This window comes from Xiphias gladius, chromosome 16, assembly GCF_016859285.1.
Source record: "Xiphias gladius isolate SHS-SW01 ecotype Sanya breed wild chromosome 16, ASM1685928v1, whole genome shotgun sequence".
Lineage (NCBI taxonomy): Eukaryota > Metazoa > Chordata > Actinopteri > Istiophoriformes > Xiphiidae > Xiphias > Xiphias gladius.
In genome coordinates this window covers 15,669,920-15,688,862 of record NC_053415.1, presented here as the reverse complement: position 1 = coordinate 15,688,862, position 18,943 = coordinate 15,669,920, and the positions used below count along the sequence as shown (strand labels likewise).

The following is an 18,943-nucleotide window of genomic DNA, read 5'->3' as shown; positions in this document are numbered from 1 at the left end:
AATTTTAATGCAAGAGTCATTCTCTGACCCCAAAAGTAAGGATTTGCAAAAAAAAAGACATTTGGCTCAAAAACTCAATCTGAATCATTCAGTTCGCAAATAAAATAATCTCTCTTTAGGTGAATAGACAGTTTCAAGTTGTTTAACCTCAATAAAATCTAGTAGAGAAGGCTGCATTGGTTGCCTACTCACAAAAGACAAATCAGACAGGCAGATTATGTTTTTCTTTTTAAAATTGCTCCATAAATTTGGAGGAATCATTGTATCAGGAGGGGAGTTTAATTATAAGTCATCATCAGCTGTCGGACAATGTAGTGATTTTCCAGATGGCAAACAGACGTACTGTCTGGGTTATAAATAAATAATATTTTAGCTATCATACGGTTAAGCATTTTTTATTCGGCATTGTCGAATTTGCACAGCGGCAACAAAATGCAGCGTTACCATAGCAACAGCATCCAGCGCATTATCCTCCTCCTTGGATACGCATCCCCGAGCCGCACCTGTGATTGGATGAGCGCTCTTTGGGATGTCACTGGGGCAACCGAATGATGGGAATTTTACCACATGAACGGAAATGTAGCCGCTGAATTTCACTGGCTACCTGCGCGCGGCTCTCATTCAGGCACAAGCGAGGGGTTACAGAGAGCGGAGGCGGCCATTGGACTGTTCGCACATCCGTCTGAGGAGGGCGGATCCCTACGCTTTTTTTTTTTTCTTTTTTTTCCCTCCCCTTTCCAGTACGGGAGCCGAGGGGGGACCGGCTAGTTACGCAGCGGCCGTGGGTCTCCACCCGAGAGTATGGCGGCTGGGATCGCACTGGAGAGCTGGGGAGAGACGGAGACATGCCAGCGATGGTGAACAAGAAACAAAGAGACGCAAGTTCTTTGACGAAGTGTCGAAGTAGTTTCGGCCTGTGCCGTTTTTCTTCGGCGGCCTCCTGCTTCTGAAATTTGCGCCCGCAGTTCATTCTAGGGGCAAGCCCAGCGTTTTTCCAGTGTCCTCGATGGAGCAAGTTTGTTTTTTTTTCTGATGCATAGAGGGGGGCGAGCTAAGCAGATGAAAACCCGCACCAGTCCACATCATCGGCCGATATTTTCTTCCTCCCTGTGCACATTTTGGACATTTGCAGTCCTCGGACGCCCGTGTAGCCGTCGGTGTGTGGCCTGCGTGGGGGAATTTCTACAATGAAATCCGTCTCGGGGCACCGAGTCTTTGTGCTCTGCCATAGCTGAGCAGCGGCGAGCAAGACTGTATTATTGACAACCCGTTCAAAATGGGACACGGGTGGTGAATGTGATTGGTGCGGGAACGTTTTGAGTTCATTTCAATGACGCGCGGAGATTGATACCTTACGACTTGATTTAATCCACGATGCGCGAGTATAAAGTGGTGGTCCTGGGCAGCGGCGGGGTCGGGAAATCCGCCCTCACCGTGCAGTTTGTCACCGGGACGTTCATTGAGAAGTACGACCCAACCATAGAGGATTTTTACCGCAAGGAGATCGAGGTGGACTCCTCGCCCTCGGTGCTGGAGATCCTTGACACCGCCGGTACCGAGCAGTTCGCCTCCATGCGGGACCTTTACATCAAAAACGGTCAAGGATTCATACTGGTCTACAGCCTTGTCAACCAGCAAAGCTTCCAGGACATAAAGCCGATGAGGGATCAGATCATAAGAGTGAAAAGGTTGGTGGAATGATGCGCAGGAAGCGAATAATGTCCAAATAGTTAAAGTGTGGCAGTTCACACACATTATGCTGGCCTATTGGGCCCTGTAGTTGGAAGGATCGGCCTAGGCCTGGTCCGAGAACTGTGCTTGGATGGAGATGCTGTGCATCTTCAGGGCAGACTACGGAACAGCACCACATGCCTGTTCTATTTTGGTGTACCAGGTCTCACCCACCACGCTTGTTGATAGGCAAATGTCCTTGCAGTGCGGTCTCAGCATCCCTAAAAGCAATCAGTTGTGATCTCTAGAGGACCCTCATCTCTTCAGTGTTTGCAGACTTTTCAGGGTTTCAGTCTAGACAGTTACATCCTATTAGCAGACCTGTCCTCCAGTCATAACATGCTAGATGCTGCCGGTGAGCTGCCGAGCCGCCGCTCTGCATTTTCCGAATGCCTTCTGTTGCCGGATGCTGCAACCTCAGTGAAACACCCAGCCGGGGATGCCCAGGACTCAGTGCAACAGAGGCTCTGCAGAGAGCTTCGAGGAGGCACAGCCTCCAAAATTCTGTAGGGGCTGGGGAAAGCACACTGGCGTGAGCCCGGCTTCTGCGGAGGAGAGGCCACATTTTTAATTAAGAAGCTGCACAAGCTCTTTAGGAAGAGCAGCACAATCGAAAGTGTGAGATAGTCTGATGTCTGAGTGCTGTTACACTGATGATCCAGATATGAGGTCACCAGAGTGAGCTGCTGATTGATACATGGAAGAGGTTAGCTGAGGCTGCGTGGTTGTGCCATCACGTTATTGGTGTTTCTTAGCTCCGGGCCAATGATCCGGACAATGTACTGTGCAGACATACTGTACTGTATGTTCACCTGGTGAAATGACACGATTTTATAAAACCCTAATTATGCAATGCTGTAAACACTGCTGGATAGATCATCGTCGGTAATTGTTTCCTCTTCGTTATCTCAGTTTCTGTGTTATAATGTGCAGACAGCATGCACTGAGCTGTGGCTGTGTGGGTTCATCAGACATGGTAGGTGTCATTGGATGTGTTACAGTCAACATACGGAGTCCAAGAGGCTCCGGAGAGACAAAGCAGTCTAGTGATGAAGCATATTAAAATCAGTTTACCGCACGCACTATTTACTTTACAGCTATTTACTTTAGATAATGCCCGGCATAAGGACAGTGAAGTCGTACCATGTTTTGGTGTTGTCTTTCGTTATTGTGACAGTTCGGCCCATTTCTGTTACATTCTGTCATCTAAAAATGAATTCAGTCATCATCAAGATGTCTGCTTTGTTTGTTGCCTTTAGTTTTTTGTCTTTTCCACATTCACCTTGTAAATAGTCCCATAAATCTGTGGATGAAAGAATGAGGTCAACGTGTTTCCCCCATGTTAGTTGAGAACGTGGAGAGGTACGTTGAGTCTACAGCGTGTTTGTGTCTGCGTGTTAACGTGTGTGTGAATGTGTTTTTATATGTAAATGTGTTCGTGTGTGCTCACATGGCAGATGCAGCCAGGCTGTTACGGGGTTTCACACTAAACACTGAGCCTGGTGCCGTTCTCTAATGTCACAGCGGAATTTATTTTCTGTAGCAGAAGCGTCACACTTCACATGCTGCCCCCTACACAATAGTTGATTTCAGTCTAGAGTCCTATGCTTCATGTAGACGTAGTTAAAACTTGAGATTGTATTGGAAACACTGGAGTTTCTTTAAAAATGTCAGGTCATGGATAGTCTTCATCTCAGTCATTAAACAGTGACTCACATTCTGTATGCTGTTCTCCTTTAATGGAGTTTTTGAATGGACATAAACATATTTTCTTTGGTTATTCAGAGAATTCCTGTTCATTTATGCAGTAAATTGTTTCAAAGAAGAGCTGAATCAAAGACTTTCTGAGAGTTGAGGTTTAGAAACCTCAGCATCTTCCCTCTAACATTAAGACAGTTGAACTTACATGCTACCATCCTTGCAACAAAAAACATTTCATTGATGGTTTATGTTTAAGATCAAAGTAAAGCTTGGTTTATTCTGCTGTTTGCTTACAGCCCTTTCAAACATACAACTTTTCTGTTATTTAAAGCTTCTGTTGACTGCAGTTATATAAGGTGACTTCTTGTTCCTTGGAGGCTGTAAATTTACTGTGTATGGTAAACTCAACACATAGGCCTGCCGCTACACAGATACAAACAAAAACTGGTGGCCATATTTATTTCCTTTTTCAGTTAATATGATTTCATAGGCATAGGAAAACCAAATGATGTGACTGGAAATCGGAAAAATACCTTCACACTGACAAAGAAGTGGAAGAGGCTCTTAAGATGCAAAAAGAATCAGTTTGTTCCATGTGCAAGAGGTGACACAATGTGGAAAAAATCTGACAAAAAGTGAACTTTTTTTAGGTCAAAGGACCATGGTCAGCACAACTGACCATGGCCATGTAATTCTATACTCTACTTTCTACAACCCCTCAAAGATCAACACATGAAACACTCGTTTTTCTAAACACATTTGACCACCCTTTACCTCGAGAGTCAGTAATCGTTTCTTTTGGTGCTAAAGGTAAGAAGGGCAACAAAAAAATCAAATAATCTTGTGATTATATCAAGCAAATTACAGGTAACTCTAATATTGTGGTAATAACTCCAAAGCCGGCAGAGAATGCTTTGTCTTAGTCTTAAAGTCTTCTTTATTTATTTTTTGATCAGATAGTGGATGATTTAAATCATATTTTGTTAACCTGTACTGTATTTTAAAGTCAAAGCTGTAGTGTTGTCGGTTTAAGTCAGTATTGATGTATTTTCAAAAGTTTGGCTTATTGTGTCAAATGCGTACAAGGTCCCCGTATATATACTAGTTTAAGAACCAGAATACATGGATTCATATAATTTCATCAGTACAGAATAAACATGAAACATTAAAATTGTATTTGATTCTGGGTCCTCTTGTTTCTTGTTGTGTTTTTACTGCAGGGGTGAACCACACAAATGTTGAAAAGGATTTCAACAATTACGCTGTGAGGAATTTGAAAAGATAACAATCTCTGTGCATGTTGTGGCCTCAATAGCCCATCGTGCAATGTAGCATCAGGGCGTGTTGTGTTTTAAATGTAAAAAGTGACAATTCTGCCTTTTTCCTATCTGGAAGAACAGGCACACTCTTGCCATCGCTCTCCTGAAAAACACAGCTGAATCGCAACAAGTTCAGGCATGTTCTGTGGGGCTGGTTGGGGCATTATGAGAAATGTAGGAGGTCACTAAATGCAGTAGGAGAAGACAAGACAAGACAAGTTGAGACATCAGAAAGGTACAGCTGATCACTAACCACCACTTGTATTCACTGAACATCACAGACTCTAATGATAAGCTCTAATGATAACTATTGAAAAAGGGTGGAGTTTCTGATTCTTGTTAACTACTGCATTTGTGAAATGGGATTTTGTTGTGTAAAACTTCCGCAGTAAGACTGTCCCGGTACTTTATGCTGCTATCACTGCTCCTCTTTCCTGTTGGTCCCTCCTCGCTGCCAAAACCGTGGGGACCCATCACGACCGTATCAGCGCTCGCTCAGGTCAGAGGTGCTGCTGCGCGTCGCTCTCACTCTGAACCCTGTCAGCATCTATCAGTGCCTGCTGTTTGTGCCACAGGCGGGCTTTAGCACAGGGCATAGGTGCACATGATTACAGCCTGACCTCCCTGTGTCTAATGGGGACCTCATCACTCCTCACTTCAGCTGCAGTTAACTGTACATCAGGGATATGTTGTTGACTTAATAGAGCGTTTTCAATAGAAGTACAATGATCAGAGGTTAGACAAGAAGAAAGAGATGAAATGGCTGTATGAAATGCTGACTTCGTACTGCCATCCTGCAGTGGTGCGGTGTTTATCTTTAGCTTACAAATTTCATATTCACGCTGCATGTGTACGCAATCATTTCAACATTTTTCTAAAGCTTACGAACTGTGGAGATATCATTGCAGGGCTTGTTCATGTGCCAACTGATTGAAAGGATTAAGATCAATAACTGGAAGAGCAGCAGTCTCCTCAGTTCGCCTAGAAAGATCCTCTTTCATTTGTTCCTTTGTCTGTTATAAAAATTGGGCAAAAGAACTGAGCTGAAGTTCAGCGATGGTTACTTAACAGCTGATTTGGCTTTCGAAATTATGTGTTAAACGCCCTACACTGTGCTGGGTCATAGTGTAGCCCCACCCCTTCTGAGATTTTTCAAATAACCAGCAAGTTGTTTCTAGTCTGTTTTAGGAGTTACTCATTTATAGAGGGTGTGACTACTTTGAGCAAATGCTAGGTACCGGGTTGTAATTACCAAGAGGAACTTGTAGAAATTTACCGCAACCAACAGGACACGTTTTTAGCCATGCTAGCAGCATTAGGGCTTTAGGGATGGCCATGTCAGTCAGCTGATTGGCAGGTCTACCACTTTAGGCCACACTGAAATATCTCAACAACTATTGGATGTGTTATGCTAAGAATTGATACTGACACTCATTGTTCCTAAACAATGAATCCTACTGATGATGATCCCCTGACTTCTCCTCTAGCACCTCCATAAAGTTCACATTTGTGGTTCTGAGTGAAATGTCTCCACAAAATTGAGTACAAACATTCATGTCTCCCTCTGGATAAATTTTAATCAATTTGGCAATGTCCTGACTTTTATTCTAGTGCCATTTTCAGGTCAAATTTGTCGAATGGTTTATGACTAAATTCGTTCATAACATTTTTTTCAGCCTCAGCTGTTTCTTTGTGTTTTGTGCTAATTAGCAAATGTTAGCATGATAACCTGCTAAATGAAGGTGGTGAACATGGCAAACACTATACCTGCAAAGTATCAGCATGTCAGCATTGTCATTGTGAGCAAGCTGCCATGCTGGAGTTAGCATTAAGCACTGTAGTCTCTAGCCTCACAGAGCCACTAGCTTGACTGCAGTAGACTAAGTCTTATTAGGGATTAGCTTGCTAGATAGCGATAACAAGCACATGTTAGCAAGAAAGCACTAGCAATCCAATCAAATCCAGGAAAAAATGAACTTTTAAGTAGTTTGAGCCTTCCTCACTAAACATAAAAATCCTTTTTGATAAAGAATGTAAACATCGCTCTTGCTCTTAGCTGCCACAGAGGCTACAACACACCTCACAGGCTGTTTTTGCTCACATTACATATTAGAATCTGAAGCCACCACCCCCCTTTACATGACCCCACCACCGTCAATGGAGAATGCAAACCTTCAGGGAGCCATGATGTTTCTCAAGTGATAAGTAGTTGTGCCGCATTTTCTTACTAAAACTTACTAAAACAACAATAGAGACAACATAACATTCCGTATGTTTCAGTGTGATAAAGCAATATTCAGTTGATATTTTGAGAAATATGCTTATTCACTTTCTTGCCGAGAGTTAGATGAGAAGATTAATACCATTCTCGTGTCTGTAAGCTAAATATGAAGCTACAGCAAGGAGACCATTGCCTTATCTTAGCATAAAGACTGGAAACAGGGAAACAACTAGCTATGCGTCAGACAATCTCTTGGCCAGGTGCGGTAACTTCCTGCAGTCTCCCCGGTTACCTCACTAGATAAAACGTGTTAATCAGTGAGCTTTAGAGGTGCTGTTAGGCGGATTAAGTTAACCTCAAACACATCCAGGCTAGGTGTTTCCCCCTCTTCCAGTCTTTAAGACAAATTAACAGGCTAATGGCTGTAGCTTCATATTTACTGTACAGACATGAGAGTAGTATCAATCTTCTCAGCTAGCTCTCAGCAAGAAAGCTAATAAGCGTGTTTCCCAGAATGTTGAACTATTCTTTAAGTGCGTCTTTTAACACCCTGTACTGTTCCACAAAGCTACTCCCAAAGGTTCAAGTTTATATCAAACAGTGCTTGCTAGATAGTGACAAAATGTCACTCAACTATTCTTATAGAGACCATTACCAGTGTAAACTGAAATGGATTTTTAAGGTGTTTCCATTAATAATAACAAGGGAGGAAAAAAGCAATTATAAAAACAGCCAGGCGATAAGCTGTCTAGGCCTAAGTGTTTACCTTTTTTTTGTTGTTTACCAAGTCATACTGTGAGTGTTTATATTTTCAAAAAATCTTCATAAAATTCCCTGAAGAGTCAAAACAGACAGCTAACAAGATCTTCAGTTTTATGCAGCCTAATCCAGCTTGCCAAGCACTTTATTGCTAACACCCGTACACCTGCTCATTCATGCGTTTACCCAATCATGTGGCAGCAGTGCAATGCAAATAAGATCATACAGATAACAGTTCAGGAACTTCACATAATGTTTACATCAATCATCAGAATGGGGAAAAATTGGGATCTCACTGACTTTGACCGTGGCATGATTGTTGGTGCCAGACTGGCTGGTTTGAGTATTTCTGAAACTGCTGATCTCCTGGGATTTTTTTCACGCACAACAATCTCTGAAGTTTAATCAACACCTTGTTGATGAGAGAGGTCAGAGGACAATGGCCAGATTGGTTCAAGCTGACAGAAAGGTTACAATAACCCAGATAACCACTCTTTACAGCTATGGTGAGCAGAGAAGCATCCCAGAATGCACAAGACGTCCAACCTTGAGGTGGATGAGCTACAACAGCAGAAGACCACGTCTGGTTCCACTCCCATCAACCAAGAAAAGAAATCTGAGGCTGCAGTGGGCAAAGGGTCACCAAAACTCAACCTTTGAAGACTGGAAAAAACGTAGCCTGGTCTGATCAATCTCCATTTCTACTGAGGCACGCAGACGGTAGGGTCAGAATTTGGAGTCAACAGCATGAATCCTTGGAACCAACAGTCCAGGCTGGTGGTGGTGGTGTAATGGTTTGGGAAATGTTTTCTTGCCATACTTCCTCAATACCACTCAATCATCGTTTAGATGCCACAATCTGAGTATTGTCCCTGACCATGTGCATCCCTTTATGGCCACAGTTTACCATCTTCTAATGGCTACTTTCAGCATGATAATGCTCCATGTCACAAAGCAAAAGACGTCTCAAACTGGTTTCATGAACAATGAGTTCAGTATAATTCAATAGCCTTTACAGTCACAAATGCAGTAGAACACCATTGGGATGTGGTAGAACAGGGGATTGGCTACATAAATGTGTAGCTGACAAATCTGCAGAAATGATGTGATGCCATCATGTTAACATGGACCAGAATGTAAAAGGAATTTTTCCAACATCTTGTGGAATCCACGCAATGAAGAATTGAGGATGTTTTGAGAACCAAGGGAGGAATTATCCAGTATTAATATGGTGTTCCCAAAAAAGTGCTTGGTGATTGTATATGCTGAAGTAATTTGGTCATCAAACATTAACAACAAACTGAAACATTATACTGTATGGTGGTGTAATTTCTAAAGTTACATGTTTCTTTCTGACATTAGGCTGGTAAGTCTAGTTTTAATACTGGAATAATATCCCCTCTATAAAGTATCATTTTCAGACTTCAGCTGAGAATATAGAACGTGTCACTTGAGCCATATTCTGCTATAATACTATTCAAAGCTTATTCCTCTCCTCTCTTAACACTATCTTATGGAAAGGCAGTCTGAAAACATTTTTGAAGCAGTGGCACTTTGAATTTCAGATTTTCAGCCGTGTACTTTGTACAGTAAAAGGAGGAAATTCTTTCAGGCCGTATTATTGCTGCAATACATCAGATCGAAGGATAACTGTACAGTCTGTCAAGTTCAGTACTCATTTATCTTGTCTATTTTGACATTTCTTGGCCAGTGTCTTTACCATCCGTGAATAACTTAAGATTTTGAAGGTAACAGGAAGCATAGAATCAGTTTTCATAGAAGTCAGTGAATCCAAAAGAGATTTTAAGTCGTATTCGTGATATTGTCGTTTTTCCTTATCACTGATTATTTAAAAAAAGCAGAAATCTACATGTGGTTGTCATGGAATTTTTACAAAAAACTCTCCAGAGATCTATTCCCGATTAAATCTTTGTCCTGATTTTGTGCCAAAAGAGAGGAGTTTATTGCTACCCTCTGACTCAGCTGAATTCCATCCACTGTCTAAACTGAAGACCCTCCCAAAAAGGGCTGTTGGGAGGAGGCCCAGCACACAGCTTGTTTCCTCCGTCATCCTGATGGTGTTGGCTAGAGTCAAATCCAGAGACTCTTGGGCCGTCGGGTTCCACTGTCCGTCAGCAAAGGTCTGTGTGAGTTGATGCAGCATGCATTATAGATAAGATGTGTCTGGAAGAGCTGGGCGTTTGCAGTCAGAGTTCTCCAGTGCGGGCACCGTCAGGCTCACAAGTTGAAGGCTACAGCGTTACATGTTGTTTCTGGTGTTTGTGTCACAGAACAAACACAACCAGACTTAGTTATTCATTTGTCTTTTGAGGCTCGTGTCTAAACCATGTAAACAGCTCTGTATGTGCTCTGTGTTACAGACGAGCCTTGCTTCCTTGCATCAGCCACTGTTCTGGTCCAGACACAGAGTGGCCGACACCCTTTGTGCTAAGGCCCTGGAAGCCTCAGTATCTGTGGCAGCCACGATCTCACACCTCCTGGGACTAGGATTTCATCCTCTGTTATTATGACTATATATAGACCCTCTCCTTTAGTAGCAGTTGTCTTTTTGCTGAGCTCCTGTTATGTTGAGGCCTGAATGATTTACTTAACTTGCATACGGTGGACCAGGTCAAATTCTCTACTATGGTTAAAAGAAAAAAAACACAGCACATTTGGATGTTTGATATGACTTTTTTGGAGTTACTTTACTTGAATTCCTCCTGCTGTGTGGGACATCCGTGATAGTTTGTTATTATTGATTTATGAGGTTTGACGTGTATATCTAATTTTAATGCTAATAGAAGTGAAAATGAAAAATTAATTGATGCTGAAAATCATATTTAATTGCAGCCCTCCTGTTACATTATTGATTATAATGATAATTTGCTTTATTCTCATTTTAAAGCCCTGAATCCATACACAGAGATCAGGTACTAACCATCTTAAACTGTGATTTTTTTTTTTTTTCTGGGACATTTGGGGTAGGAAAGTGAGAGCTGGTAGGAAACAGCATGTGATGGTAGATAATATAAAAGATAGTTGTGTGGCCACAGGCCTCCTCAAGAGATTTAAAGAGATTTGATTTGAGCTAAAACCACAGCCCAGGGCAGTAAAAGAGAGACCCAAATGGTACCATTACCCCAACTAAATGCTGTGCCCCCCTGTGGCTTCTCCTAAATTCGGTACAGCTATAAAGCAAAGGGTTTGCCTTTCAATCTGCTCACCCACATCTATGTTTAGGGATTTCTCAGTAAAGGTGGAAAGGGAACATAAGGCTCCAGGCAGGAACTGCCTACCATCAACCAGAAGTTGTCCAAAAAAGTTGTCAGGAAAATCACGGCCTTGCTGTTTTTATTGACGCAAGGAATGCAGAGAATGAGACCTGTACGCTGTATGCTGTAGTTTCTCATTCAAGTTGCCCCCGAGTGCGAAGTGGAACACACCGACTGACCTGTGTGATAGTCTCTTAATTCCTGGTAGGTCCTCTCGGCTGGCAAGCCGATCATGGGAACAGAACAGGATTGAGATTAAAGTTCATTCTGGATAATGTATTCATGTGAAGATCAAAGTTAGCTTCTTATTCTCGGCAAGTTTAAGCTTATTAATGCTGAAACCTGCAGCCTCTGGCCTCTGAGAGATGCTCAGACTGCCTGACTTGGAAAAGTATCACACTTGCTGCTTCTGCAGTTTCCCTATGTCTCCAGCATTAGTCATTTCCTTGTATACCTGTTACCATAGCAATCAAGGATGAGGATGTTTTTTTCCTCTAAATAGTCAAGAAGCATGTATATTTCATAGAGCGAGGGCAGAATTTAAAAGCCGTAATGATGTTGGTGGTTGTTCTGATGCATGACTCTGGTTAGATGTGACAATGTTGCTCAGTGTCATGGACAGAGGCATTTAAACTCAGTTCAAACAATTGGTCCAACAGATGGAAAGCGCTCCCTTGCTACTCTCATACAGATAAGGATGAAAGAAATAACCTGTTGTTTACCAAAGCATGTGAATACGCATGATCTGCTACCGCTCTGATGTTTTTGATCTTTGTTATCTCTTCTGATGTGTACAAACAGACTCAGAGGCCTGCCATGTCTCCCAGTATCAAACCTGATGTAGTGTTTATATCGGGGAAACTGCGTCACAGCCGTTCCTCTTAATAATCATAGTTCAGTAGCCTATTTAGTTAAACTGACCGTCTCCTCTGGCCGCCCACAAGGTAGTGCAGTTCCACAGTGACATGTTATGCCCCAGCACCATGGCAGAGAGTCCAGAGCTTGAAAGATTATGGCCACTTCCTACCCTAAGGGGTCAGAGCTATACTACCCATTTCCTGTTCTCCACTGGGTCAGGCTTTAGACTGAAGAAGGTGCTGCCCTGGTTCATTATAAGAAAAGCTTTCTCCCACAGTCAAATACCACGTGTACATCTAAGTAGAAACATAAAAAAGAAATTGAATGTATCTTTTTTCTTTCCATTTTGGCCATCCGCCCACCGTAAGCCCACATATTGCACCCAACCGAGCTTTTTGAAAAGTCGGTGAGGAAGAAGAAAAGGATAGCTGTTTTTTTCTGTTTCGACATTTCATTATGGTTGCAAACTAAAGTGAAGTATTTGAAAACAGAAAATGTCTAAAACTTTGATGCCCAAGATGCAAATCATGACAATGAGAGTAGGGCTGGATCATCATTATTCCATGTAAAGTTGGTCGTATCATTATCTGTGGAATACTTTAAAATACATTCAAAATTTTAGGATTTTGATCTGCAAAAACCGTTTCATTTCAATAACACAAATTAGGTTTGTATCAAAGTAAAGAGACATACTGTATATATCAAGATGTGTGTGCATGTGTGTGCATGTGTGTATATTCCTGCATATGAGTGCTTATACTTGTGTCTTGCTTATACTTGCTTATACTTGTGTATATCTGATGTCTGTATTTTAACCTGTAACCTGTGCAGAGGCTCCTTCGGTGATGTTGGACTTTAGATAAACTTCAGTTGATGCCAAGGAAATAACTGTTGCAGGATTAATTTCATCTATATCGCTCACATTCAGGGCATTATTGTTCTGTCCTTTGATAGATCAGCGACCCAATCAGGTTGCTTCCGTGCCTTTTGCCCAATACTGCCTGGGAGAGGCAGGTAAAGAAAATTAACAAATGTGGCTAGGTTGTCCATTGTTTCCATTGAAAAAAGCCATTGAATGGCTTGTGTTTTAGCGTCATATTTCAGAAGGGTGATATATAAAGTGAAACCTATGGATTATGGATAATTAAGCAATAGCATTAAGTAAAGGAATTTCTCTTCTGTAGAGTAAAGTGTTTATTCAGCAGTGCAGTTAAAATCTTTTGAAGCATCAAGCATGTGTTATTACCAAGTTCTGAAAGGGTAATTGCCTGTTAAACTGTAAGTTCAGGGAAAATGTGTGGACACAAAAACCACACTGATTGCTTCCATACGGTGCCTCAGCATCAGTTTTTGCTGAGTCTATCTCATTCATGCTTCTGTGTCTGTCCTCAGGTACGAAAAGGTTCCTGTGATCCTTGTGGGGAACAAGGTGGACCTGGAGAGCGAGAGGGAGGTATCGTCCAGCGAAGGCCAGGCCCTGGCCGAGGAGTGGGGCTGCCCATTCATGGAGACATCGGCCAAGAGCAAAACCATGGTAGACGAACTGTTCGCTGAGATCGTTCGGCAGATGGACTACGCCGCCCAGCCAGACAAGGATGACCCCTGCTGCTCTTCTTGCAATATACAATAGCCCCGGGGGCCTCCAGGAACAGGCCAGGCCAAAAGTCTACTTAGAGGAAGCTACTACGACTTGCAGCAGAAACATACACACTTGGACACACACATGCACATGCCAATTAAACAGAAGATAAATTCATGGTTGAACGCAATGGCTGTTAATTCTATGGAGCATACAATCTGCAGTGACATGATTATTAATAACGACGTGTGAGTAATGAATACATTTTGAATGAGGAATGCCAAGAATTTGCCACAAGAGAAATTGACAAATGACAAAAAGGAACATCCCCTCGCGTTATGTTACTCTCTTTTGTTGTTTGTTTTATCCTCTCATCAGCAAAGAATCACAGGTCTGGATCTCTACTCTTTAGGTTTATCTGATATAAATGAGTGAAAAATTATTTCTCCTGGTTTTGTCTGTTTCATACAAAATACCAAGATGATTTTATTTTTTCGATACCATGACTCTGTACACAAACCCAATAACAGATTTCTGGGATCCAATTATTTCAAACATTGAGGAGTATTTGATTTGCAGTATGTACAATTTTTCTCCCAGCTTTGTTTGTGTAGTCGTTGGTGGGAGGTTTTTCTACTCATCAGAGGGCTGAACCAAAGAGGTGACCTGAAAACACCTCCATTTTCTTATATAGATATTTTTTTTCAGCCGTTAAAAAAGGCATGGAGAGAAAATGGTGGATAAGTCAGTGTCTTTCTTGAAACATTTGGTGCAGTCATCTCTTTCCTGTTTTCTCACTTTGAGATATAATCGCAAACATAGCAGAGTCACATATCATCCAATGTTTTGTTTTCCTCTCTGGGAAGACTCTGACAGCAGATTGCTGAGGAGTAGTATAACTAACTGCTTCATCCTGGTGGGACAAAGAGTTCATCTTTTCAGTGTCTGAATATCTCTACAGACGATCTCTCTAAACTCTCTTCAGGAATGGGTCACATTTAAAGTGAAGATGCCAACATTTGTCATACTTTACATTTTCTTTTTTTCTCCTCTGGTATCAATATAAAATGGGGTGCTCAAGAGTCTCAACATCCTGATCTCGTTCTTTATGTGCTCAAAGTATTCAAATCCATAGTAACACATAGTAACAACGACGGCGATGATAATAAGAATAATAAATGGTAGTGTAAATATTTTGTATTGAAAGTGCCAGCTCCTATGAAGACACTGACTCAACACGTGGAATTGTCAACTGTATGCATGGCTAGTAAACAAAAAAGGACTCTTAATGTTTGAGATTAATATAGGCTGTGGAAATGTGCAAACCAAACACATACACGTCTGGATCTGGACATTGTCTCAACTGTACATCTATGTTGCCACGGGAACCAGACTTTCCCCGTGTAACCATTTTCATTGTTGATTTTATATTTTTTTATGTGACCATTTACTCTTTATTCCCTCTCTGAATGGTGACACTGTTACATTTGACACCTAAACAATAAAAGTGCGTTCAACACTCAACTGAGGCTACCAAGCTTAAGTTAAATGAAAATGAATGGATTGACATGCTCATTCCTATGTTCTATAACCTAACTGCTTTTATGTTTCAGAGGCCTTACCCTTGACCAGTCTCTTATAAATCAGGGGTTTTCAGAGTCTGCTACTGTAGACCCCCTCAGACAAAATTGTCTGTTATCTGTTAATTGTGGCCCTCTTTTATAGCCTATATTTATCTACAGGTTGGTGAATTGGCACCATTACAAGTATGCCGAATTAGCTGTTAGCTGTTCCTTTTCATGATGTACCCACTGATGTAAAGACAACTATCAGCGGATGACTTTCATACTGAAGAAAACATAAAAACATGATGAAATCTGAGGGAAGTTCTGGAATTATAAGGAGTTTCACATTTATTTTTTGATTTCCAAGCGGATTTATGGATGTTTATTTACAATTTTGGCAATTAAATTTAGTCTTGTGTTGTGCCATGGATGTGTTTGGCCTAATGGTGGCTTTTTCCCTCGGTTAGAGAAAAAGTCAACAAACCAGAGCTGAGTTGGTGGGGAAAGGATTTCAGCAGGACAGACTTCCCTTACCACTGAGAAATTGGCTAACAATGTCAGGCTGAATGAATGAAGTGAAACGAAACATAAATTTACTCTGATTATCAGGCTATTAAAAGCTTAGTAAAGCAATAAGCCCATTTCACGCAACCATTACTCACCTTGGATTTGACGTCTGCGACGGGGCGAACTAAGTCTTGCATTACTGTACATCTGTCAGCTATAAAAAGAGCTGAAGTGCAACAGTATTTAGTGTGGCTCGTTTCATATGTCTAGATAAGAACTGTAGTCTGTGGAACTGTGAAAAAAGTGATCTAACATTTACTAACATCTCCCATAAGCCCTAGACATTCACAGGCTAGACGTCACAGCTCGACAGAAGAGGCCAGTCCATGAGCCAGCTGAAAGGGATAGTTCAGACAGGCCTGAGAGAGGACTCAATACTGTAGAAGTTTCTAGACAGCATCATGGCTTCAGCACTCTAAAGCACTACAGTAGCAAGCACTATATATGCTAAAAACTGTCACGCCGTCACATAGGTGTTCAGCTCACCGCTGTGAAAGCAAGTCATTACTACAGCTTCAGCTGTTTTGACTACCAGTTGCGGCAGATGTTGAAGGCTTTTCGAATTGTAGGCTACTCTTGACCAGAAGAGACTCAGATTGCAGATTTATCAAACGTTTAAACAAAGGACACACTAAGGCAACGCTCAGGGATCTGCTTCTTCATCACCAACTGCACCAAACTCCCCCACGGAGTTATTCACCACTAAGCACTTTGTCCAGTTCCCTTTCTACTGTAGAAAGGCCCACTTGTGGTTTGGACAAAGACGATGGTCCTGTTTACCTCCATTAGGCATCCATTTTTGTCCATCGTACCCATCTCTCTCAGTTCAAGCCAAGGAGAAAGGTGGCAAAAATTTACAGTAGCCACCTCTCTTCCTGGCTTGAACTGAGAGAGCTGGAGCTGTCGTGCTGCTCACTGGGGTTGTGACATTGAATATAACTGAGGAGAGCTTCCTCTTGAGCTAGGTAGCCTCAGGCAGCACTGTCTTCTTCCTAGCACACAGTCTTTTGGTGGTTTGTAGACTCAATAACGATGTCGAAACATAGTCAATGCTTCACATTTATTATTCCAGCTAGACTCAGCCAACAGATACAGCTATTTAGTTTTACTGGGTCTGATGGTGGCTGCTTCAGCTGTGGGTTCTTGTGGGCCTGGCCTGGTCTGAATATGTCGGTACCCTTGTCACTGTAGATGGCTACGTGTAGTGCTAGCTTAAATAAAACTGTCAGGGACTTTGGCAGCTCTGTCCATGCCCCAGTCTTGTCTTTTCCCCCTGATAATAGAGTAACTCTATGGCCTAATCCTGTTTTTCAACCCGATGCCATAAAGGCTGGATTTACATTTACGGCAACTGATTGTGTTCTCTGATTGTGTACTCCACACCAACTACGTGGAACTCACCCGGGTGTTACATACATCTAATCAACTTTTTGTTTTTATCTCTTTTTTCCAGCATCTCAGATAACTTGTAATGGTCTGTTAAAAGCTTGTGCTAAAGATAACTACACAGTTTTGTTAGCATTCAGCGACTACAGCTCCCATGAGGCTTTTAAAGCTCCACTTTGGCTAAGACTCATGGGAGAGGCCGACAAAACTGTTGTTTTATCTCTGTAAAAATGTCAGTCAGCTCAAATTTTACTGTCCAGTACAGTAGCAGACACCAGTTTAGCCTAGAATATGGACAAAAACCCTGGTTCCTTTTTTTCATAAAGACACTTAAAGACTAAGACAGTTTAGAGGAACCGAAGCCAAGCTCCACTTAGGGGTTACAGTTGTTAACAAATACATTACTATACATTCGCACTATACATTCATCCGCAACTACATTATATTGTAAAACAAAGTGTCGCCCTAGATCGTATATTAATTTACATCCCAGACACCCCAGTGACTTTGCTCTTCATCAGAAATGCTGCACCATGCTTTTGAACTTCAGTTTCAATGAGCCTGATGTTCTGTAGCTAAGCAGTGCACAGACCTCTCTTGGCACCTGAATACAAAAATGAATGAAAATTATTGAGACCACATTTTGGCACTTTCCCCCCATACACAGAGATTCGGAGAGGAACAAATTCATGATGATTTATCATGAATTATCGCAAAAAGTCTAGCTGGAATAATACGGAACAGACTGTAACTCTGGCTTTTATTCGAAGATTTCACATTGAACTTTTCAAGGATAAATTACAATGCTATCCATAGTATCATAAAATAAAACCCATTCTGAAAGAAATGGGGGAACCTAATACACAATAGTAAAATATATTTCTAAAATGTAACATGGAATTTGGAGTTAATCCCTCACATCAGGGGGGGCAAGGAACCAAACATTCAATTAGAGGATAAAATGTTTTCAGGTGACGTGTTTGAGATGTGGTTTGCTTTGTCTATTTTTCTCCTTGGTTTGCCTCCCGTCTAATTTTAGAGATTGTTTTGAATCATTGATGCAGTGTGGAAGTGGCCTGTTGGGGGAACCACCAGTTAATAGATCCGGGGCAAGAGTGTGCCAGCATCCACTCTTGAGGCGCCTGTCAACATCCACCTCCAGCCACCTGATGTGAGCGAGCTAGTAAAGGGTGAGTCTGTGTGGTCCGTGTGTGCTGTCTCACGCGCTGAGGTGCTCTATCCACCCTGATGAGACGGGGCAGATATCTGAAGGACCTGATGGTGAGAGGTCTCAGTGGGGTTCATTAGGAGCCAGAATCCCTCTGGCATCACTCAGTCTTCAGCAGCATAATGTGTTTGTGGTAAATGTGGTACAATATCTTTGTTGTCCAGTGAAAGCGGTTTAATGAGAATAGATTACCAAATGCTTTACAGGAATCGGCCCAATAGTTGCTGTGCAGCTTTTTCTCTTGGACTGGTGTTTTTCAAACACCATTGTGCTCTCCATTTCACCTTTTTCCTCAATCCCTTGCAGAGTCGAAGCATGAATGACTTTCAAGGAATGCTAGGTAGCATCGTGAGATGTCGAATTCTCAGCAGGGAACAGGCTGGAAAATAAAAATAAAATCAGCTTGAAAACAACCCCTGGAGTTTCACAGCGTAGGTGTATGAATTAAATAGTCGCTGACTCATTGTTACCTGTTCTCAGCTCAGTAAGCCAGGGGCTCAGAGGCACAGACATTGCAGCTGTGACACAGCACACCATGTTTGTTCCAGCTGAAATCCTCTACATCAGTATGTCAAATGTCGAGATGAAAAGGGGGGAGCTGCGTGAGTCACGCCACCACCCCCACCCACTCCCACACCGCTTCCAGGCTGCAGCACGGACCCTGGGGTATCCGTGTGGGTTACAGCAGCAGTCCATGACAAAAAGGCCATGTCTGCCCTGTACACTTTTACTCCAGGAGACACAAGTTCATGGG

The 18,943-nt window shown here is 42.1% G+C and overlaps 1 protein-coding gene across 1 annotated transcript; it reads left to right on the top strand.

Moving 5' to 3' along the window:
- The first annotated feature begins 753 nt into the window (after window positions 1–753).
- Window positions 754–13,885, top strand: LOC120801538 (ras-related protein Rap-2a). Its single transcript, XM_040148651.1, has 2 exons — window positions 754–1,688; window positions 13,257–13,885. Exons 1-2 carry the CDS (start codon window positions 1,375–1,377, stop codon window positions 13,492–13,494), a joined length of 552 nt encoding a protein of 183 aa, XP_040004585.1. The 5' UTR covers window positions 754–1,374; the 3' UTR covers window positions 13,495–13,885.
- Window positions 13,886–18,943: the final 5,058 nt, after the last annotated feature.

Excerpts from the sequence above, each read along its gene's own strand:
- LOC120801538 (XM_040148651.1), top strand. The coding sequence starts at position 1,375 with ATGCGCGAGTATAAAGTGGTGGTCCTGGGCAGCGGCGGGGTCGGGAAA. Across the intron at positions 1,689-13,256 it reads CAGATCATAAGAGTGAAAAG|GTACGAAAAGGTTCCTGTGA; the intron begins GTTGGTGGAATG and ends GTCTGTCCTCAG.